This window comes from Ursus americanus, chromosome 32 (assembly GCF_024610735.1).
Source record: "Ursus americanus isolate L20-20 chromosome 32, mUrsAme1.1.p, whole genome shotgun sequence".
Classification (NCBI taxonomy): domain Eukaryota; kingdom Metazoa; phylum Chordata; class Mammalia; order Carnivora; family Ursidae; genus Ursus; species Ursus americanus.
This window is the reverse complement of record NC_142158.1, coordinates 26,572,860-26,597,313: the sequence shown is the minus strand read 5'-3', so window position 1 is coordinate 26,597,313 and position 24,454 is coordinate 26,572,860. Positions and strand designations below refer to the sequence as shown.

General features: G+C 45.1%; 1 protein-coding gene across 1 annotated transcript in view; it reads left to right on the top strand.

Moving 5' to 3' along the window:
- The first annotated feature begins 1,468 nt into the window (after window positions 1–1,468).
- The window catches only part of DCDC2 (doublecortin domain containing 2), a 145,265-nt gene continuing 122,279 nt past the window's right edge, over window positions 1,469–24,454 (top strand). Inside the window, exons 1-3 of the mRNA XM_045795716.2 lie at window positions 1,469–1,606; window positions 2,297–2,680; window positions 6,665–6,719. Of these exons, the coding sequence (XP_045651672.1) occupies window positions 2,388–2,680; window positions 6,665–6,719 (348 nt within the window). The 5' untranslated portion in view covers window positions 1,469–1,606; window positions 2,297–2,387. The remainder of the gene's footprint in view (window positions 1,607–2,296; window positions 2,681–6,664; window positions 6,720–24,454) is intronic.

Here is a 24,454-nt window from a genome sequence, read left to right as displayed (position 1 = left end):
TGGTGGCTTCATGGACTTACAACAAGGCCCCACACTTAGGAACATCCCCGTGTTTGGTTTAATGCTTTGCTGTTGCCATCCTGACATTCTTAATATTTTTTTTTTAAGATTTTATTTATTTATTCGACAGAGATAGAGACAGCCAGCGAGAGAGGGAACACAAGCAGGGGGAGTGGGAGAGGAAGAAGCAGGCTCATAGTGGAAGAGCCTGATGTGGGGCTCGATCCCATAACGCTGGGATCACGCCCTGAGCCGAAGGCAGACGCTTAACTGCTGTGCCACCCAGGCGCCCCCTGACATTCTTAATTTTTGAATAAGGGGCAGCACGTTTTCATTTTGCACTGGGCTGGTATAAGTGGTAGAGAGGTTTGGGAGGCCTGGGGGTTGCTTGGTTTGCTGCCGTCCATCCCTTAAAACAGATATTCTCTTCTTCCCTTGCTTGGTAGCATATTTGCACACATATTCTTCCCATTCATTCCCTCAACCTGTGCATTCCTTACCACTGGCTCACAGAATTCCTTTCTCTTCTCTGTCTGTATTATTCTCTTCTCTCTGGTCCTCTTTGGAAAACCGTTAACTCTCCAGACATTAACGTAGTAGGTAACTTAAATAAAAAGTGTTTCTGCTCCAGGCTGCGATGTTTTACACATTCGCCTTTTAGCTTAATATGACATGGTGGTCAAGGCGGTTCTGGAATGACAGAGAACAAGGCTTGAATTTTTGTGTGTGACCCAAACTGAGTTCTTTGGTTTCTCTATTCCTTCCTTGGTTTCCTCATCTGAGGAAAGAATAATGTTTGCCTCTGAAGGTTATTGTGAGCATTCAATTAGACAATCTACATAAAGACCTAAATACAAAGCCTGCTACGTGGTAACATTCAGTGACTAGCAGTTATTATCAATTTTACTTTTGTTCATTATGATACATTAGAAACAGTCAGTAATGAAGTTTGCACACGACAAGGAGAATTTAAGGAGACTTTTCCTGGCTCCACAATATGTATGTCCCCGAGTGGATCGGGCAACACCTCTTTACCAAAGTTCCACGGTCGTACCTGTGCACTGACCCATACTACTCAAACAGCACGGATGTGGCGTCTTGGGCACAGGCAGCGGGAAAAAGTTCGTCCTCAGCATGAAGTTAGCAGGTGGTAGGCACTCAAAATAGTGCAGGCTGTCCCCTTCATCGCTGTATCCCCAACCTCTAGCATAGCGCCTGGCACACACGGGTCGTCCATTTATATTATGACAGCATGATAATGCCATCCAAGCTTCCCCTCCAGCCCCCCAAACCCTTACATCTCCACTGTCTCCGGGGAGGTCCCGGGCAAAGCCTGCGGGACTCGGGCGCGCGCCAGGACTCGTTCGCCAACTCGGCTCCGCGCGTGGCTGCAGTCGCTATGGAAACGGCGAGAAGTAACAAGTCCATCCCCCCTGGGGGTGAGGGAGGCCCGCGGAGGCAACGGCAGCGGAGGAACAGCGGGAGCGCCGCGCTGCCGCCGAGTTCAGCGCGGTGCCAGCCAAGTCGCCGCACCGCGCCCCAGCCCAGCCCCGCCCGGCCCTCGCCCGAGCCGCCCCTCCCCCAGCCGGCCCTCGAGTGTCGCCAGGTACCCCCGCGGCGGGCGCGTCCTCGGGGACCCCACCCGCTGTCTCCCGCCCTGGGACTCGGTTGTGCGCCGCGGTGTTCAAACGGTGCCCACGGGACCTTCGCCGGTGGTGGCGCGGATGGTCGCCCGAGGGAGCGAAGGGTCCCGGAAGCTCGAGCCTCCCGCATAGCCGCCCTTTTCTCTCTCAACGCACGTTAGGCTATTATTTTTCAGCAAATAAAAATTCGGGCAATTCCAGCCAGAAGCTTAACTGCTTTCATTTGGGGAGCAAGCAGGAGATCAAGGGGTGAGGGGGCAAGGCGAGAAAAGACAAGCGTTTTGGAAAAGTAACACGAATATGATGTGAGAGTTGGAGTTGGAGCATCTTTCTAATTCGTGTGTGCGTGTGAGCGCGCGTGCCCACCTCTCCCTCCGGCGCCCCCTCGGCTCGCGGGCGTAAAGTCCTGGCGTGCTCCTGTCCGGAGGTGGCTACACCTGGGCTCTGCCCGTAGCGTGCGAAGCAGGTGTGCTGCGCGCACGGCGAACGCTGATTGGCTGTGCAGACTATGGTGAAATACCTGGACGTGGACCGTGAGTCCCGCAGCCTGCAGGGTCTCCTTGGGGTGCACGCCTGGCGCACGGCCGTTGCTCCACTTTTTTTTTTTTTTTTTTTTTTTAACCGCGGGCTCGTCTGTTTCGCGTTGGTTTCAGGAGGCGACCCCGCGGGTTGCGTGCGGTGAGGCAGCTGGGCTGCAGAGGCACCTCCCCCGAGAAGCCAGCAGGGCGGCGTCCCGCGGGGAAGATGAGCCGCACAGGCGCCAGGTCCAGCCACCTGTCCCAGCCGGTCGTGAAGAGCGTGCTCGTATACCGCAACGGGGACCCCTTCTTCGCGGGACGCCGCGTCGTCATCCATGAGAAGAAGGTGTCCAGCTTCGACGTCTTTCTGAAGGAGGTGACGGGTGGCGTTCAGGCGCCCTTTGGAGCCGTCAGGAACATCTATACTCCCCGGACCGGGCACCGCATCCGGAAGCTAGACCAGATCCAGAGCGGGGGCAACTACGTGGCCGGGGGCCAGGAAGCCTTCAAGAAGCTCAAGTGAGTCCGTCTGTCCCCTCCGCCCACCATTTAAAGTTGCATTAAAGCGTGCGGTTCGCTTGAGCAAAGGAGTGAGCCCCGCCTCGCCCACCCGCTGTGATTCCAGGGGCTGGGGCTGCCCGGGTGGTTGCCTGTCTGAGCTCCCGCTGCAGCTGGGGTGGGGGGTTGAAAGTGTGACTGGGGAAGGAATTTCACTTGGGTAGGAGGAGGAACAGGAATCTTAGAAAAGTATTAAGTGACCACACTGGTACTTTAGCATATTCTGTTCTGTTTTTTCTTTCCTCTTTTTTCTTGGCACCTGCTTTTTTGAGTTTAAATAACGATTTCTTAAAAATCATTTAGAAGTATTGGATACTATGTAGTTACCAGAGGAGAAAATGGCTTTCTCCACTTCCCCCACACTGCTTAAATTCTTCCAAACTTTCATTCCAAGTAGAACTGACCACGCCCCACTGTTGTGACCCTCCTCCCACCGCCTGCAGGTTTATGCTATTAGCATAATGCTTGGAAAAGTTTATTGGCTTACCGTATTTGTCTCTATGTCTGTTTGTAGATACTTTGTGGCTACCCCTTCCCGCACAGGGCGTCAGTATGGGTGCTTATTCCCAGTTCCTGGCAGGGAGCTCACTCATAGTAGGTGTGCAGTGAGTTAGCAAGCTGTGCTTAGATCTGCGAAGAGAACAAAATGAACAAGATGTGACTCCTTGTCCTAAAGAGTTTGAGATCTAACAGAACAGACTACATGCACACTGATAAGTTTAACGTAAAGTACAAAGGAATAACTGCAATTAGAAAAACAAAGTCATGTGGAAGTTCACAGTTGAGGGACATTGTTTCTGGTGGGGGTGGGTGTTGGAGGACAGGTAGAATTTAATATTCCATAGGATTTTTTTTTTTACAGTTTTATTGAGATATATTTCACATAACATAAACTTTACTTATTTCAGTCATTTTAGTACATTCATGGAGTTGTGCAAACATCAGTATAAACTAATGTTAGCACATGTCCAGCACTCCAACATGAAAGCCTGTTCCTCCCAGTTTCCCCTTCTCCCCATCCTCTGGCAACTGCTAATCTGCTTACTCTCTGTCTCTATGGATTTGTCTGTTCTGGATATTTCGTATCCACGGAATCATACAATATGTGGCCTTTCGTGTTTCTGGCCTTTTTCACTTGGCCTAATGTTTCCCAGTGTAGCATGTATTAGCAGTTTATTCTTTGTATTGTTGAAGAATATTCCATGGTTATGGCTATGCCACATTTTGTTCAACCATTGATAGACATTTGGGTTGTTTCCCTTTGGGCTACTATGAAATAATGCTGCTAGAAACACTTGTGTACAAGTTTTCATTTTTCTTGGTTATATACCTAGGAGTGGAAATACTGGATCGCATGGAAACTTTATATTTCATAGTTGTTACTATAATATTTTTATAGTAATTCGGCTTGGGCCTCAGGATAGCAAAAAATTATCTTTACTGTAAAGTCTAGACTTGTGAATTCCCATTTTCACTATATAGAAATATTTCCCCAAATATCACTGATGTTGTCTCATATCATTTTTCCTTTCCTGAATGTGCTTAAACTGAGTTCTGAGCATTCTGCTTTTTTGTTCTGCTAGACATTCTTCTTAATGCAAGGTGATAGATACACTTGGGTTTCGTTTTCCCTTCCTGGAAACCTCCTTTGGCATACTTTGTCTAACTTCATAGACAAGAACTAAACGAAGTGATGTGCTTCAAAAATACTTAGAACTTAAAAATCAGGAGACATGAGGCTGAGCTGTTTATTAGCTGTGTGTCTTTGGGCAGGCCACTTGACTCAGCAAGTCAGCTTCCTGATACCCACAAGGAGCCTCACCAGGCCTGCCTCACCCGGTTGTTAGAAAAGTGAATTGCAGTGGATGTGAATGTGCTTTGTAAACATCAAAAGGTCATATAACTCCAAAGCATCACTATGGCCATGCACAATACCAGTTTCATCATGTATTTTGTTGATTTTTAAAAAATTAAAAAATTCCCATAAAAAAGCAGTGTCATGGGAATGGAACTCTGTTTCGGAATCTATTAACAGCTCAAAATTGCAGACCCACTTTTGTAACTCATATTCTCTTCTGCTTATTTGGCACTGCCAGCTCAAAAGATAAAAACAGGTCCAGTTCCAAACCAAATGGAAAGTGTACTTCAAGTCATTCTTTGTATAGATATAAGAGATTTGCATGGTTATTTTTGCTTTTAATTCACATACAGAAAACCCCCGAGTTTGTTATAACAGTTTCCATGGTTAGTTTTCCATGCTGACGGATGAATAGTTTATTTCTGTTAAAGTAGTAGTATCTATGGTTATAATGATAAGCCCAGAAGATTTAAATGCTGAATATATTTGAAGCTTAGCAGTTGCAAGTTTACATAACATGGAGCAATTGCTCCAGAACAGAAGAAAGCCCAGAAGATATTGAAGGTAATTTATGTCATTTAGGCCCTAAAGGATGTTGGGAAACTTATCAATGGTAGAAAAAAATTATTCAAATGAAAACGATCAACTTCCTTATTGGATTTTTTTTTACTCAGATTTTTCTTAATATTTTTGAAACCACAATTAAACTTGGGGTAGCTATTCAACCTTTATTTTATAGTGGAGAATTCTAGAGATAATTATTTTCCTTAAAATTTTCCTATGTGTTTTTGGAAGTTGACTTTACTTCATTAATGGATCTGAGATCACTTTTCTGCACGTGGCAGTTAAGCTCTTTTGCTCTTTTGTCAGAAATCAGTCCCTGCAGATTTGCAAAAGAGCCATTTTATTGCTAAACAGGGGGAGTCTTGCACTGTCTTATGTAAACACTGTTCATGTGAAAAAAATATAATTCCCAGTGGTATTGATTAACTAAAGCATTCTATCCAAAAATGCAACTACAGTAACAAAATGAAATTGAATTCTAATATAAACTCTTTTTTTGACAGCTCAGCAATTACGGTAGTTGTATCTTTGTATCTATGGGTATAAATTAAATGCTAGATTTATACTTATTTTTCATATTAAAACATTTCTTTAGCACCTGCTATGGGTGAAGGACGGTGGAACCAGATCACAGGGATAGACTTAGGGCTTGAGGCTGACAAAAGTGTAGTTTGCAGTTTGCACTCACACTATAGCTAAAGAAGGCTCACTAGTTAATATCTATAGCAAGTAGTAATTTAGTAATAGGGGTCTCCAGAGGTTAACTAGTCCACCCATGTGCATTTTAGCCAAACCAATGCCTAAACCATTCCCCATGGCTGAGCATTTCCATATCATGAAAGTGTTTTCATAGGGAAGAAGATTCCCCAGCCTTTCACAGATGGTTTAATGCATGCTATCAGTACTTCCTTTGTTGTTGTTTTTGATGTTTTTTAGATTTTATGTATTTATATGAGAGAGAGAGAGAGAGTGAGTAGGAGGGAGAGAAAATCTGAAGCAGACTCCAAGCTGAGCCCAGAGCCCAATGTGGGACTCGATCCTACGACTGTGAGATCATGACCTGAGCCGAAACCAAGAGTCATCGGGTGCTTAACTGACTGAGCCACCCAGGGGTCCCAGTACTTCCTTTGTTTTGACCTAAAGGCTATGATTAATGGAACCGTTAAGGACCTGTACACGCAGACTACTCTTTCAATCAAAACTGCTGTAAGAATTAGAAATACCGCATAGATAGTCAGGGGCCAACCATTGTGGGGGAAAAATGTTCCCTTGAAGAAGTATGTGTTTCTAAGACTTCTGTTTCATTGAAGTTGGTTGAAGAAGACATGTATCAGCTCTGCTGGTGATGCTCAGAGCAGTTCCTGCCACCCTAAGAGCTTTTAATTAGTAGCTATGGATTTTTGCTTTAGGCAGAAGTATTTCCTATGGTTTGCTTTAGTTTTCAATAATTGTTTGTAAGAAATTTATGTAACTCACTCCAAAGCAATAAAAGAAACCCTTACTGTTTTGTTTTCCTCCCCCAGTTACTTGGACATAGGAGAAATGAAGAAGAGACCTATGGAAGTTGTTAATACAGAGGTAATGTGAACAGTTATCTTGAACGTTCAAAAAAATAACAATGCCATTTTTGTATTTCTTATAGCATGTCTTAAAATTTGGGCGGCATTCTAATCATTTGTGGACACAGGTATCCATGTTTCAGGTTTTGCTTCTGTTATAGCTGAAGAATGACCACTAGTTAGAATCGGTAGCAAGTAGTAAAAAGTACGACAGCGCATCATTGGTTCTGGATGGAATTTTGTTTGAAGGATACGCAACTGTTCAAAGCAAGCTACCTTGCTTGAAATTGGTGACCAAGGCCAAATTTCTGTGATAGAATTTGAGGGGTGCGAATTCTTTAAAAGCGAGCATACATGTGCTCTGGATCCTACGTCTTTGATGAGGGTGTTGACAATGTGCAACAGGTGTGCAATGAATTTTTCGAATCCACTTCCTTAAACAGATTATCCTTCATAAGGGGAAGCGTTCACACAGACTCTAATGTGCTGAGTGTTCTTCCACTGGGGAGTGGCAGCTCTTCTTGGTGTCTCTTACCTGCAGGTCTGTGCACCAGCCCCACAGACAAGGTTCTGACTGATGGACGCACATCTTACCTGTGAGAAACCCACCCCTTCCTCCAACTAGGAGACTGCGTCTCTTCCACTTTATTTCTCGCTGGTGATTCCCTCCTCTTCTCCTTTCTTCTGACTGCATAGACCCTGCTGTCACCTTTCAATTCCGCTCGGCCCTTCCCCACCAACCCTCCAGAGGAGACAAAGAGAAAGAAGTAGAAGCAGTTTGGGCGTGCAGAGGAGATGGGAGCGGTGGTGAGAAGCAGCAGTCTGTGCTCTCCGACTACCCAAGCACTGCTCCTCCCTGGGGCCCTCTGTCCCCCTCCTGTCCTCCTCAGCCTCCCTCCCAGTCTAGCCAAGGATGTATTCCTTCCCCTCACCCACATCCCTGGTCTTGATCTTCAACACAGAGACGCTCCTCCCTGAAGTCCACACCAGGACCATGCCCAGTGCCCACTTTGAGCAAGGGGAGCCCCTGCTTTCATTGCCAGAAAGGGCAAGTTTGGGGTTCCTGGCATCCCCAAAAGGGAAGTGTGAGTGCATTTTCTCATAAAGACGTCACTCTGATTCTCAGTTCTACTGTATTATTCCTGTTGTTTGAGGCACAGCACTAGCTTTTGTGAGCTGTTCTGAGAACCTGTTATGTGTGTAATTCTTACTGTGGGGAAATACCTCTCTCCTTTCCACAACTGATTTACAATCAAACTTTTAGAATTCAGCAAGTTTAAAGTTAGAAGACTATCTGTGTTCAGAATTTGAGAACAGACTTGATGATAGACACCAGGCTTTCACAAAAACTATAGATGCTGTTTTCTTGATCTAAGGTGGTGATTTCATTCAGCATTCTATCAACCGAGAAAAAGTGGCACCCCTTGTTAAGGGCTATTGATGACCACTGTTCTTGGGAGGAAGATAACCTATCTTCTTCCCAGTCACAGGGAGGGGTCCAGAGAATTCTTGAAGTGGGTGTAGAACATGGATACATAGAATCGGATGGTGGAGGGTGGGTTCAAGGGGGGATATTTCAGGTAATAGTAAAGACCAAGCTTATTCAGAGATGTTCCAGTATCAAGGGTGAGTAACGTTACTTATCAAAATTGGGGGCATTTCCCTCAAACCTGAGATAAGGTCATACTGTTCGAGTTGCCTGTGTTGGGCTACGTAATGAAGGCCATCACACCAGTGTACATGATTCAGTTATCTTCATTGCTTTAACATATTAATTCTAGAATCCCCAGCACATGTTACTATAGGAAGACCCTTTACAGTTCAGAGGCATTCTGCTGGATGTGCAGCTTTGTGTCCTGGCCACCGCGGCTCCCTTCACACACGTGGTAGGAAGCCCGGCCAGTGGGTGCTGGGAGTTAGCGGCCTTCCTTCCCTTCTCCCACAGCACCCTCACCCAAGCCCACAATATGATCTGGGTGCTGTTTAGATAGTTAGTAATGTAGACACGGTGGTATCCACTTGCTGACCACAGATCACAGTAATGAGAATGTGCGTGTCACCCTGACATTTGAAGTCCTTTTGTGGTTTCGGTCACTGCTTTTCTGTTCCATGAGGCTCATCTTCAAAGAGACACTGAAAGGACAGCCAGGCCTGTACCTCTTCTTCGTGGCCGTATCGCCAGGACGGAGAAAGGCAGAACTCTCATGGACCTCTTCCGCTAACCCCGAAGAAGTGCATGCCCTTTTTTTTTTTTTTTTTAAGATTTTTATTTATTTATTCGACAGAGACAGCCAGCGAGAGAGGGAACACAAGCAGGGGGAGTGGGAGAGGAAGAAGCAGGCTCCAAGCGGAGGAGCCTGATGTGGGGCTCGATCCCAGAATGCTGGGATCATGCCCTGAGCCGAAGGCAGACGCTTAACGACTGAGCCACCGAGGTGCCCCGACTGCGCCACCCAGGCGCCCCAGAAGTGCACGGTCTTATTTGGCCAACACTTTGGACGGCAGGAGGAAAGGAGGAGAAGCAAAAGGAGATAAGAATTAGAAACTGAGAAGGCGTCTCTGTGGGGGTTTGCATCTGCTCCAAGATGGGGCAGCACGGTGGGCTCAGAGCAGACTTCCCTTGTCTCCCTACATACCCAGCTTGCTTTCACTAATATCCAGATAAAGGAAGCTTCTAGATCAAGCTTGGACTCTTGCTCCTAGTCCTCAGGCATTTTCTATAGCCGTATTCTCTTCTTTCTTCCCATACTCCCTCCATCAGTGGTGGTCTTAATAAAGATGATTGCTCATCTTCTGACCTTGGCAGCTCATTTCTTGTTTACGTCTTCCTGGTCCTCTCTTTGCTTCCTTCTCCCCTCCTCTCAGCCCAGGTATAGATCTCTTATGATGCTTCCACGTTCCAAGTCAACCCACCAGCTTTTCTCTTTCCTCTGCCACCTAAGCTGGCTGTGGGAGTCCTCTGCCCTCCAGGGCTGGGAGCCTCTAATCAGCACGTGGGCTACTTTTCCTCTTCCTTACCAGCCCCACTGTGCTCTTACCCTTTTGCTTTAAGTGAAGGAGTTTCTCCTTGTTTCTCCACCTCATCGGCTTTGCCTTCATGGGCTTGGACGCCTATTCAGCACAACACAGTAGGCAGAGCATGGGGGGCAAACTCAGCAAGACACGCATAACCTCTCACCCAGGAATTTATAGTCTTGCTGAAAAGACAGATGTGTGCGGCTGTCTAGTACCAGATGATAAGGGATTCGATTTGGTAGGGATTCAATCCAGTCTGTGCGGGGCTGTTGGAGTGCTCTTGATGCCATCACGTTGCAACAAAGTCATTGGTGAGCTCTTCAAATGGAAGCTTCCTTCTTTGACGTAGAGTTGTCGACCTTGCTGGCCATCCTGCCCTGTGTAGCGCGTCCTTTGGAGTAGGACAGTCTTAAGTGGTTGTCTGGAGTGCACAGTCTGGTTTACCACGTGAGAGGCCTTGGTACACATCGTATAGACGGAGACTAGCGGGGGCGCCTGGGTGGCTCAGTCGTTAAGCGTCTGCCTTCGGCTCAGGGCGTGATCCCGGCGTTCTGGGATCCAGCCCCGCATCAGGCTCCTCCTTTGGGAGCCTGCTTCTTCCTCTCCCACTCCCCCTCCTTGTGTTCCCTCTCTCGCTGGCTGTCTCTATCTCTGTCGAATAAATAAATATTAAAAAAAAAAAAAAAGACTAGCAGACGGCTTAGCTCGGGAGCACGTGTGCTGGGCTGGGGAAGGGGGGTGCCAGGCAGGAATGAAGACTTCCCCGCTCTTCCTCTTGAGGGGTGTAGAGTCTAGGGGAGGAGACAGGGAAGCAAACCCACCATCGTTACCCAGGGCACAGGTGCTGGGCTAGGGCTTTGCTTGGAGGACTGTGCAACTGCACGTGGGATTACAGTTATTGGTCAGGATGGTTCATATTTTCACCTGTTTCTCTTAGATGAAGGTTCTGAGAATGTCCCTTTCTACAACTTGATTAAGGGAGAGTATATGATACTTACATCCGTGTAAGAGTCAAAGCCTGCCTCTTACTGGGGGAGTGGAAGTCAGCTGGATAGAAGAGAGGGAGAAACAGCCTTGCCTTCGGTCAGGCTTGGATGATGGACCCGCAGCAAGCAAGCTGCAAAGTTCATTGACGACATCGCTTCTCCCATGGTTGTGGGACCCCTCTCTAAGTGGCTCCTGCTTTTTTACTGCTGAACGGTTCAGGCCTGCTTTGCGCTGCCCATATTTTCCTGGGAGACCCTTAATTGCTCAACTGTCCTCACCACATAACAACCCCTACTTAATCTCCGCTTTTGATCTCACCTCCAAGCCGCAGTCAATCCAGAACTGAATCTGCTTCCCGTAGACACGGCCTCAGAATCCTTCAAGGAGAAGCCAGACCTTACAAAAGATGATTCCCTCCCCCTTCTCTCTCAGCCTTGTCTTGGGCTTTCTCCAAGTGCTGTCTCTTGCTGCACCAAGTCAATAAATACAGTTTCATGGGACTGTAAGTTTGTTCCCATTCCTGGTTAGTCTCTAGCTGATTGGGCTGAATGCATGCATCAGCCCTGCCTGGTTAAATGGTCAGCCTCTGGGAGGTCTGCAGAGCACCTTGCATTAACAGGCTGGTAATAGTTTTAATCCCTGTCCTTTCAGATATTCCTTATCAACAGCTAAGAGAGACGTCTCTTTGCCTCGTGCATGCCTCGTTGTTCCGAGTGAGTGGGATGTTGCAAGTAACTTTAAGGTCTTCATGGTCACCATCTATTTAGATTTTGTTGCAGGGATAAAATTAGCTGTAGCTAAACCTTTTAGTGATACACTTATTGTCTCTCCAGTGTAATCTGGAGCTGTATGAAATGAGCGTTATTCACTTCACAAGGATTTATTGTATGCCTGCTATGTGCTAGGCTTTGTGCTTGTGCGCTGGGAGCCAAGCAACATGGCACCGTCCTCACGGACTTGACTACTCTTTAGCCTCTCTTGGTTGCTAGGATTGATTTTAACTCCATTGGCAATGACCTTTGTTGAAGAACTTGTACGTTTGCTTGGTTCAAGGCCCTCATTTTGAGGGCTAAACAGTTTTTGAACTGAATGTCAGACTTCCCCATTATTAAAAGTACCTTGGTCTCCAAGGCCAATTCAGGCTCTGGCCTTTGACCTTCCTTCTTGGCCTCCTCTGTCTTCTTCTTCCTCTGTCCAGTTCTTCTCTGCTCTACCCCCAATGAAAATTTCCATCGATGTCTCGTACAAAACCACTTGGAGCTTTCTCTTCTTGAATCTTGCTAGTGTGTGTTCTCAGAGTCAGCAGAAAAGATCATTTTTACCGATTCTTCACGTTCGTATTTCTGAAAAAAATCAAGGATCTGTTTGGTTTTGTCCTTCTTTTCTCTGCTCTTTCTCACGTGCTAGTGGAGGTAGGAGACACACGCGCACCTGATGACCAGCAGGAGATCAGGCTCTCCTTAGTCTAAGTGATCTGTGCATGAGGAAGCGTGCTGTCTGTAGTTTTGAGAAGTGGGGCCTCAATGAGAAATCTGCAGGTTAAAATCTGAACTAAGACCCTAGTGAATGCCTTTCCAAGGACGTGGGAGCCTCCTTGTTAGATGAGCGATCAGGTTGAATTCTCTCGAATCCACATCCCTCATCTTAGATTTTCAATTTTGGAGAATTTGGGTAAACTTTGTTTCTTTTTAGTGGGGTGGAGCACTTGCAGGAGCACCTGGGAGAGGGGGAGAGAGATCAGAAGAGAGATTTCTGGAATATCAAAACTGAAAAGTTTGTGGTAATAGGAGTTGTCCATACTTTAGGCAAGCTCTCTGGGGCACATCTTTAGGTTCTGCATATAAGTTTTTAAACTTCGTATTTCAGCTTAATCATTAGGTATAATCTCTAATGAAACATACTATGAGATTTGCTACTTAAAGGCTTTTGGTTGGAAATGGGATTCTAGACATTAAATGGGGTGTAATTATTAACCTTGCTGCAGGGAAGGCATGGGGCTCTGTGGTTTAACTCACTAATCTTTAGCCTGGGAATTCTGGGTTCAAAGGGAGAACTACTATATAGTTAAAGTCCCAAATGGTTCTTTCTTTAACTTAGGGAAAGATTTCCAGATTATGTTGGACAGGTTTACTAATTTATTGAAGAATCAAAGAAGACAAAACCCACATCTATGAGTTCTTTCAACAATAATTGTGGCCCTCCCCAATCTTTTATTTCTTACCTTCCCCCACCTCTCTAATATAACTGCTAAGTAAGAGGTATTTGTCCAAGGATAGCTAGTTCCCATCAGTGGTCATGGTGATTCCAAGGTGAGTATGACCTTGCCAAGGCTCTATGAAGACACAATTTTCTATTAAAAACAAGTGGCTATGCTTCATCTTCCTTTCACACGTTCTTGTTTTATTTTTTCCTCAGTATTGAGCTGTGTATGTGTGTGTTTGATCAAGAGTGAGAAAGAAGTGTTTCTGTCAATCGGGACCATAGTGGTCTAATGAAAACTATCCATTAATAGCCCTAACGAGCTCTGATCAAAAGCTAACAGGTTGGCGATTTTTAGTTTGTCCATTAGCATGAGTCATGACATTTGTTCCAAATAATTTGTATTCTCTATTTTGGATTTAGACAGGATTTTAGGAGATTCAGTGTGAAAGTGAAAGGCATGTATTTCGAACATGTATAATTTTTAAATTTATAGTAAGAAGTTATTCTAAGCAAAGACAGACGTACAATAAACATTTGGAAAATAATTACCGACCTTTTAAGAAGAAAACAGAAAAAGTGTCTAATAAAATAAATTGCTAACTAAATGTACATGTTTAAAGATAGCACTTAATTGAAGTGTCGAACTACTTGTAATAAGACATTTAAGTCCCCACTAAACAACAAAACCTATTGAACAGAGAAAAACTTCTTCTTCTTATACTGCATGGTCAGACACATCCAAGTTGAAATTTTAGGAATGTGGACTATGATTTGAAGTTCTGCCAAGGTAGACCAAGCTTCTGGTTGTGCACTTACCAGAAAATCAATACTTAGGTTCACATTTTAGGATCATTGTGAGAAGGAGCCTATTGAATTTTCTGGTAAGGTTAAAGGGACTATTCATGATGAAAGTATGATGATTTCCATATGGTAGGAATAATCGAGAAAGGGCGGCTGAACAAGTAGCAAAGTATAGCCAAGAAAGACAAATAAATTATACTCAGCCATTTATTGAATACTGCCCATGAATGATTTTACATTTTCTCAAGAAGATGTAGCAAGAGTGTGCTGAATGCCAGGCAGTGGGCTAGACTCCTGCCACACAGACATAAAAAGACACTTATCATGTGCAGATCAGAAAGTACAACAAGGTAATTGTTGTAGGGCTCTGGAAAGAGTTCGAAGAGATAAGATACACCAAAAAGAAGAACAAGATGGAAACATAATACCCGAGATTGTTACTCCAAGGGGTGAAAATGATTTATTTAGACCTAATTCATAATTGGCTTCAGTACTTACAAAGAATATGGTGACTAGCTCTTCTCCATCACAGCTGGGTACCAAAAAGGGAACAAAATTAAACTATAGGGTGAGGGCTGAAGCATTTGAGTCAGATTGAAAGAAAACTTTAAAAAAAAATTGGTGAAGACTACTAAAAACACTTACTGAAAGAAAGGGTCACGTCTCCTTTCTGCCTATTTCTAAGGATAGACCCATTCTTCTGACTTGCATGTCTCAGTTGCATACCAAGATGGCGGAGCTGAATTGAGATTGACAGGAGTTTCAAAATGCCCTCTGATCCAGGGTTTTGTGGGAGCCTTCCTGGGAAACCCGGGAAGACCCGTGCTTGGGTTGTCACACCCCTCCACGGAGGAGGGAGTAGGCAAGAGAGAACTGCTGGAATGAAGGTAGCCTAGCGTCCTCGACAGATACTGCAACCATCCTGAGAGACGTTTCGGTTTTTTCCCCACACAGTCTAAGTCTGGAAAAGAAAACTCAAGAGGGTGATGTGTTAAAGGAATAAGAGAAGTGAAACTCAGAGGAATCAGTGATGAGAAACAAGCATATAACATCATCTATGATGATATATTGGTTTGTTTATGGTATTGAAGCTTGTCAGTGTATGCCTAATTTTAAATTTTATTTCCCTTTAATTTAGAACAAATTCTCTCTGTGTGCGTTTGTTTTTCCCATTTTACTCTCAAATGGATTACTTGTAGAAACTTTACTTCAAGGATCCAGCTTAGCACAGAACAGCAATAAATCCTGGACTTCTGCGGGTGGATTAGCAATGGGAATGAAGCCACGGACTTCTGCTTGGACCCCATGGGCCTCTTAGTTCTGCTAGGTCTGTGGCCCCAGACTGACCCCCGGACAGCCCCCAGCCCTCTCAAGTGTGGTGCTGGTGAAGGCATGGGCGAAAGCGTATGCATGATTTAGCTTACCTCTATCACTGTGCTGGAAAAACACCTATAAAGTTCTCTATCTCGCAGGTAGGTAGCAGGATAATAGTTTTATCTTCATATACAAAATAACAGATTTCAGCATACTTCAAAATGGATGGATGGCGGTGCTCTTTTAAGATAGGGCTATTGGGGTGCCTGGTTGGCTCAGTCGATTAAGTGTCTGACTCTTGATTTCGGCTCAGGTCTTGATCTCAGGGTTGTGAGTTCAGGCCCTGCATTGGGCCCTGTGTTGGGCTCCCCACCCAGCATGGAGCCAACTTAAATAGCCTTTCTTTCTTTTTTTTTTTTTTATTTACATTTGGTTGATTTCAGTAGGAAGTATGCAGGTGTCTGGCTTGGTCAACAATGAGAACACCCATTTATCATTGTGAAAGACTCCTTTACAGGCAGCCAGCCAGATCAAGCTCAGATGTCATCCCATGATTACATAGTTTGGATGTTTGGTTTGTTGAAATAAGGTTGATTTCAGCCCACCTGTTAGCTGGGGACAAAACTTGAAGCGGGAAGGATTGTGGGAGAGAGAAAACTAAATTGACTTGGTATATTTGCAGTGTCTGATGTTTAACCTGGAACATTTCTCTCTAGGAAATTTCTAGTGGCAGTCTGTGCTGCTGCTGCTGTGTGTGTGTGTGTCTCACCTTGAGTTTCAGAGATTAATGAACTTCCGTGGTCATCTTTCCTGTTTCAGATTATACAACCTAATGTAACTGGGCTGCCAACTTCTAGAAATTTTTATAAAACAAATCATCTAATATTAGCCATGTTGTAAAGTGTACATTAATTGGTCAAACGCCATCTTCACAGCCTGTTTTCCTACAAGTGAACAGATAGCTCGATTTCTAGTGCTACAAGTTTTGCATTAGTGAGTATGGGATCTCCCACTGCTGTTTTTAAAAACTGGATTAAAAAAGGGATTGGAAATCTCAATTTTAAGTTATATATATGTATTTAATATATATGTATTAAACATGTAATTTATATTAGATATATAATTTATATATTAAATATACAATTTATATATTAAATATATAATTTATATATTAAATATACAATTTATATATTAAATATATAATTTATATATTAAATATATAATTTATATATAATTATATATATATTACTATAGCTTTTGCAAATGGATAGCTTGTTTCTCATGGATGCTAATTGGCTGATACTTAATTTAGTCTAAGAGTATTTGGAAATTGAATTAAATTACCTTTCTGCTAGGCAGTGCTTCTCCTGGTCAGATTGCTGTTCACTTGTGTTTTTCCTGTTTCAAATATTTTATCAATAATATTGATTAACTTTGGCTCTTCTCACCTATTCATCTGCCTAATCACATATGCCTGGGTCTGGATATAATGAAGTGGAGGGGATGTGGTTCGTCCCTGGGAACTTTCAGCATTTTAACTCCGTGACTGTAATTTATTTCTAAACTCTCCTAGCCTCCCCCACCTCCCGAATTCACTTGTTTCCACATAACCATATTCAAATTGTAGTTCTCCATCTGTTTGGGATTTCCCTTTGCTCTACTTTCTGGTATCAAGTCAGTAGAGTTGTGTGCAGGAAATTTGGTGTCAACAGAACATGTCCAGTGCTTACTACAAATGTGTTCATTCGTCGATGTGTACATCTCATCTGGGAGCAATGCTGGTTTAGCTTGGGTGTCCCAGACACCCTGGGACTAGTCTGCGTGTATAGGCAGAATCATAAAATCATAACGGTAGTCTTCTCGTACTCCATCGAAGCCATCCTGAAGACTTTGAAGCAGATGGCCGTGTTTGCGGGGCTTGGGAAGTGGAGTGTGCAGATGAATTGCTCTGCATCTCTGCTATTATTTTAGGCCTTCTTTCACGGAGGAGAAAGTTGGGAGCTTTAGGGAATGACACTAATCACAAGTTTTATGGCTCTTTTTGGTAGTAAAAAATTAATATCACAATTTTTTTCATCAAAAAAAGTATCGAGTCCCTATTTATGTGCCAGGCATCATGCTAAGTTGTACTTACAACGGCAGGGACCAGAGACGGTCACAGCCTTCATAAAGACCATTGTTCGGTGGAGGCGAAGAAGCCATCATAAGAGAGCACGCAGCCCAGGAGGTGCGGGGTCCTAGAGGGGCAGGGACCAGAGCCAGGGGACTCCTGAAATGTTTCCTGGAAGAAATGGCATTTCAGTGGAGCCCTAAAGGATGAGTGGGTGTCAGCCGGGCCGACAGGGTGTAGGTTGGGGGGAAGGTCCCCGCAAAGGGAACAGCACGTGTGAACATCTGAAAATGAGGGAACGTGGGGCACATTCAGAAACTCACACCAGTTCAGTTTGGCTGAAGAATGGGAAGGCTTTGGGGTGTCAGGGAGGGGATGGGGATATGTGAGAGACAAGACTCGGGAGGTAGAGGGGGACCCAGCGATAAGGAGTTTTTAAAGGAGCTTTGACTTTCTTCTAAAACCATTGAAAGTTTTAGAAGGGGTTCAGCAGGGAGTCGACAAGATGGCTCTTGCTGCCCCAGCCAGGCAGGAGGCTGGGAGACCACTTAGTGGAGAGGAACATGGTGCTTATGTTGGGGGAGGCTTAGGAGGGTAGAGGGACTAGATTTGAGAGGCAGGACTTCGTCATTGGTTGGGTGTGGGAGTAATGAAGAGAGATTAGTGGATGATTCTTGGATTTCTGGCTCTGTCAACTGGATAGATGGTTCTATCATCAATGGGCAGATAGATTCCCCCTCACAGAGACAGGGGGAACGGTATTTTTTTTTTTAAAGATTTTATTTATTCATTTTTAGAGAGAGAGAGAGTGGGGGGAAGGCGAGACGGGAAGGGAAAGGGACAAGCAAACTCCACGCTGAGCACGGAGCCTCACGTGGGGCTCAATCCCACGACCCTGAGATCACGACCTGAGCCAACACTAAGAGTCAGACAATTAACTGACTGAGCCATCCAGGCGCCACCCCCCATCTTTTTTCTTTTTTCTTTTTTTTTTTTAAAGATTTTATTTATTTATTTGACAGAGATAGAGACAGCCAGAGAGAGAGGGAACACAAGCAGAGGGAGTGGGAGAGGAAGAAGCAGGCTCATAGCAGAGGAGCCTGATGTGGGGCTCGATCCCATAATGCCGGGATCACGCCCTGAGCTGAAGGCAGACGCTTAACCGCTGTGCCACCCAGGTGCCCCCCCCCCATCTTTTTTCTTAATAACAGTGACAGTCAGAAATATTTGAAGTCTTAACTGTTTGGACATGGAGCCAACCAAAATGTTGGGGGTTGCATAAAACCAGAGCCCACCATGGGAAGAGAGCGAGAGACAGATGGGGGGGGGTTCTTTACTGTGTACCTGGTAGTGTTCCAGGCCCCTCATAGAGATTGTCTAACTCAATCCTCACAACAACCTTACACAGTAGGGGTTGTTACTAAGCCATTTTGCAGAGGAAGAAACTAGTGACCAAGACTGGGTCCTGCAGACTTCATAGTTGAGAGGTACTGACTGTGTCTTTTTTGGTGTTGAAAGGGCGTTGAGAGGGCAAAGGGTCTTATTTATTTATTGTACTTTAATTTAATGATGATAGGAAAGAGAAGATAAAGAAGACTACGGCTGGGAAGTCAATCTGGAAAAGGGGCACAGTTTTAATATCCTTCATACTCTTTAACAAGTTACCATTAATCGTGGTAACTTGCATGGCCTTATTTTAGTTGTATTCTCAATGGACTTTTTTTTTTTTTTTAACCTTTGCTAATATTCCCTCTAGGACAGGATATTTATGCTGAATGTTTCCAATACAGCACTTGAAATGGCTTTGGCATGTCTACTTATAAAACAGCTCCCCCAGGAAACCTAAAATATTTTTACATGGAAATTTACTACAGGGTGTGAAGAAGTTAGAGAAGGACACATCGAACCAAGAACCATGAATGAATTTTTAATTGTCATCGTGTTTACTGTCAAAGGGCCATTTGGTCTCTTCGGCAAACATCCTGACCAGATGTGTTGAGTAACCGCTAACAGCACAGCCTTCAGGATGGGCGGAAGGGGGTAGGGAAGGCATCCGTGTTGGACACAAATTGCATGTTCCCCCCCAAGATCTCAAGGTGTAATTCGCTTGATCTCTGTGGACCTCACTTGCTTCATCTGAAATGTGGAAATAATAATACCTCTTCAAAGAATTGTGGCGGAGATTAGAAGCACATAGATGTGTTAAACTCTCAGCGCTGTGCCAAGCACACAGTTTGAACTCAGTCGATGCAAATCGTGCCCCGGTGTTGTGATGTCAGTCATGTCTGGCCAGTGGAATAAGACATCATACTGCTGTTACAGGCTGTGGCCAAAAGGGGAAAATATAACTGAAGGTGCTTGTGGACGAGCAACCGTGCTGCGGGGCCCTTATCACTCCCTCTGACTGGGGTGGCCATAGAGTCGATGCCTGATAAACGGTTGAGATGATTGTTATATAAATACATGAATTAACTTAGTAGCATAAAACAGTGATTTATTTCCTTATGGGTCCTGTGTGTGTCTGGAAGTCGGGGAGGACACAGCAGAGAGAGCTTTTCTCTGCTTCAGGATGTCTGGAGTCCAGCCTTGAAAGCTGCGTGCTGGAATCCTTTGAAGGCTTGTTCACTCATGTGAGTGGTAGCGATGTCGGTCATCAGCTGGGCTTAGTTCCCCCTCACCTGCCCTGTCCCGTGTGGCCTCTCCTTGTGGGCTAGATGGAGCACCTTCACAGAGAGGTGGGGGGTGTCAGGGGCAAGTGTGGAGAGGGAGGGAGGGAGGGAAGATGGGAGAGAGAGAAAGGAGGAGGAGGAGGAGGAGGCAGAGAAGGGGAGACAGAGACAGAAAGGGCAGAGGAGAAGGAGAGGAAAAGAGAGAGAGGGAGGGAGGGAAGAAGAAGGAGGAGGAGACAGAAGGAGGAAGGAGGAGGAGAGGGGAGGGTGGGAGAGGGAAGGGGGGGATAGAGAGAGACATAGAGGGAGAGAGGTTCAGAGTCCTTTCCACTGCATTCTTTTCTTCCAGTCAGTCCAAGGTCCTGTCCAAGGTTTTCAGGGAGGGGAAATAGACTTTACCTCTTATGGGGAGTGCCGAGATTCTAGCAAAGAAGTGGGCCAGGAATATTGCTGTGGACAGTACAGTCTGCCACACTGGAAGTTCTTTTGCTGACAACATGTAGATACGGTTATCGCCTGCCTTCAGGCACCCATGGATTTGACGATAACCTTGTGAACTAGCGGACAGGTCTCCTCCTCTCTCTCTCCCCTCACCTTCTCTCTTTTCAGCATCCTGAAGAACACGGTATAAAAGTTTTCCCCAGCTGGAAGACATCGTAGAAGGAGACTTCACTAGTAATATGACAAAGGAGTCCCGATTCCCGCAAGTAGGCCAAGCGGTGTAGATGATTTAGAACGTCCTCTCAGTTAAACGTTGTCATCTAGTTATTAGAAGCGCAACTGCGAACAAGGATGCGTGTGTTTCATTTGCCATGTAAACCGCGTAAGGATTTTTTCCCCCTAATTTATAGGAGGTGCACCCTCTTTTTCAGAAGCTGATACATGTCGGTTGTCATTTAAAGAAATTAGTAGGGACTTTTCACGGAATTACAAAATGAAGCCATTTCTGTCCAATCATTTGCATGACCTGAGGGCAAGTCCGCAGCTGCCTTTCCTTGTTTCATGGTCCTCAGGCCCCCGGGGTGGGTTGCTTGTCAAGGAAGAGAGCGGGGCAGTCCTTAGGAGCTTGCATTGGAAGCAGATGGTGCTGAGAAAGGTTAGAAGACCCGTGAAACAGCCCTGAGCTAAGACATGGATTTCGAAACGGCTGGATGCGTGTTATAAGGCTGTGAGTGAGGGAAGACCGATGGAAATGACATGTTCCCAGACAGGATTCCCTTCCCTTCTTCACGTAAGTAGGAAAGATTTTATAGACTGGGTGAGATTATAGTAGTTGCTTGAGTAAAAGATGGGAGGACATCTGAAGAGCTGGGGATGCAGGAGGGGGCACTGACGGATGTTAGCATTTATCTGGAAAGAACACAAGAAGAGTCTTTTATTTCAATATTCCTTTTCTCCCCCAGATAATTGTACTTGTGGAGTAGAGAAAACGCTCCAGTAGCTTTTCACCGTGATTCGTTTTAATGACGAGAATACTTAGTTTTGAAAACTGCAATTTAAGCTTTTTGGGAACTCAGCCGGGCACGTCTGTGCTGGGGAAGAGTTCATCACAGTGCAGAAAAATTAGATTCAACTGCGGCCTAGCTTTTTCTTATTCAGACCGAATGACGTCCATTTAGGACCCTTCCTCGTGGGTCCTATTTCCCTGTCCCTCAGTGGCTGGGCTCTCTTTCCTTCCAAATTCTCTGTTCCTCTTGAATCGTGGGATCTTATCTATACGCAGTAATCTAGAAAGAGACGGCCCAGTCTCGAATCAGGAAGGTAGCCTGCGTTATGTATTAGCAAAGCAAATTTACAAGGATAAAAATTCTTAAGCATTCTTCTTCATGGTGGCCCATTTTAAAAGGCCAAGTTTTCAGATGGTGTAGGTGGCTGAATCTCTCCTCCTCTGAAGCCAGACAGAATGACTTTTCAGGGCAAGATTGCCCAACCAATACTGTTTATACGGGGTGACCCTTTTCTTTGATTTGTTATGCTATTCCCCATGGGTGTGAAGATTGCAAGTTATCTTTTGATGCATAGGGCAGGTTTTGGAGTCTTTGGAAAAGCATGTCTAGAAGTTACAGCCTGGGATTGTTTGGTAGTTGGTAACCTGGAAACCTAATTGCAACAACAAGCCAGCCAAACACAGTTGTCCTTCTGAGTGCTCATAATGAAAGCAATACCGGGAGGGGATCTGCCAGGAATTGACTAGACGGTCCTTGCAAACAAGACTGCCTTCTCGTTCGTGGTTATTGCTAATTGGGGTACAGTAATTCTGAGGCATTGTGCAGTGGAACTTTTTAAAAAATCATTAAATAATCCCACAATCCCTGGTAATGTGTTGGCTAAAGTTGTTAGTTGGGACTGACAGTGGAAGAGGTGCCATTCTTTTTCATTTGAAGGCTCGTGTAGCTATTTTTTCTCCATATCCAAGAAAGGATAAGAGGCTTGCTTTCTTTAAATAAATATTTTTTTTTCCTTCAGCATTTCATATTATGTAAGCACGACAATCAAATGGAAAGGAACACAGTGTGGAAATTAGAACACCAATAGCCCCTCTCCATTTTATTCATTCATGTCTTCATTTTGGCATGAGGAATATACGTGCTGGCGGACCAGCAGATAGATAGTGCAGGGAGGACTTACAGTTTCGGGGTGGGGGAAGCTGATTTTGTGTCATCTCAGTGGTTCCTTGAATTCTTTGTCCTGAATGTAATTAAAGCACCAAGTATATGAGACCTCTTGTAAAACCCAGATGAATCAGGGAAATGGGTTGTTTCCGGTCTGGGGGCAATGGCAGGCATCTCTCTTCAGTTTCCCATTCTGTTGGGAATTGAGGTGACCCACGTGGAGTGTTACCCAAGCTGTCTGTCTCCGTCCAGCGTATCCGTGGTTACTAGCGGTCCCCATTCTTCCTCACCTTTATAATCACGCGATCGCAGGGCGAAAGTGAGGAGTTGAAATGAAGCAGAAATGCAGTGGGATTCATTCCAACGAGTGTTTCCACGAATCCAAGTTGATGAAAAATTTAGTGAAACTTGCTTTTTCTTCCCCGTATGATACTTTATGCCCAGGAAAACCAACACGCAAACTTGGTGAAGGTGTTTCCAAGAAATCCATCTTTGCGCAGCGCAAGTAAGGGTGAACTTTCTCCTTCATTTGTGTTACTGTTTTATTTTGTATGTCTCCCCTCTTACTCCATATCTACGTACATTCTGGGTAATAAAGCGTATCTACCCTGGTTGACGTCTCCAGGCCTTCACTTACGTGTTTCCATCAGCAAGGGAATGACCATCTGCTTTTATTTGAAAGTCTTAGGTTAGCATTGTCGTGGACAGATGGCAGGGCCTGGAGGAAAGAACATGAATTTTGGAGCCGAAGAGACCTGTCTTTTAATCCCGATGCGGGGACCTAAAGCACAGTTTCCTCATTGGAAACCGGAGAGAAGTCTTGTCTCGGCGCTGTAGTTATCAAGAAACGTTAAGTGGAGGTCTGCCATGTGCCAGGTGCCAGGTATGGGAAATGAAAAGCAGGCGGCCCCCATTGTCCAGGGGTTAGTCTTGTGTAAGCAAGAATGACAGACAGGCGTCGAAGTGACAGTCACGCACCACAGTTAAGCCCAAAGTTGACGAGCGTCCGAGGGGACGTAGTTAGTACTGCCGTGGCGGGAGGATCGGAGAGAGAGGACGTTTCAGACAGGGTCGGGGTCTTATAAAATCAGTAGTTCAGTAGACGTATTGCAGATGAGGTAAGAATCCCATGAGCAAGGGCACAGAAGCATAACGTTTCACAGCTGCGGGGGCCTTCAGTTTGCGCAGCAGACCCGCGGGGTATGAGAGGCCATGGGCCTCACGTGATGGAAATGCCCCCTGGCGATAACCAGTCCCCAAAGCAGGGATCTCAGTTCCTGGAACATTCTAACTATACAAATTCCCCCTGTGCCCAGCGATGTTCAGATATAAGTTGTGGCCTCAAGTAGTTGGACTCACAAGCGTTGCATATTTGGAATGCCCAAAGCACAGCCAGCTTAATATCCCCGTCCTGTGCTTGACGGGAATCCAAGCTCTTCGTTACCTGGAGCCCTGCTAACCGTAAAGGTAGGTCTACACAGGGGAATCCGCTTGAAAATCTTCGGTTGCCGGCAACTCGGTGCCAATAGGCAGGGGATTTAGACCCTGTGACCTGAGCAGGAGCTTGTCAAGTTTCTGTATATATGGAGGAGTATTCCTCTGTGGTTCTTGAGCAAATGCCACGCATTAGACATCTTTCGACACACAAACTATTCTTGTGCATCGTCAGGGAATTTATACTTTACTCAGAAAGTAGTCTATACTGTCCTCCTTGAAAGGGGACAAGATTAATCTAGAACTCCTTTTTTTGTGCTTGCCAACTTAGTCGTCTGTTGGAGAGTAGCCGACGGTGCGCACGAAAGCGTCAATCAAGCTAGATGCGTATTAAGCGAGACTAATACAAGCAAGGGGAAAGACGCGTACAGTAGAGACTAGGCACTAAAAGCATTCTGTAAAGAGTATTAATTTTGTTGACTAGCAACACCCTATTTCTTCATTGTAAGTTTATAATGTTAACAGGTCTCTGTTGAGCGGATTGCTGCAGTGAGAACTAATTGCATCTGAGTGACTCAGACCCATTACACGCGGGCGGTTGCTAAAAAAG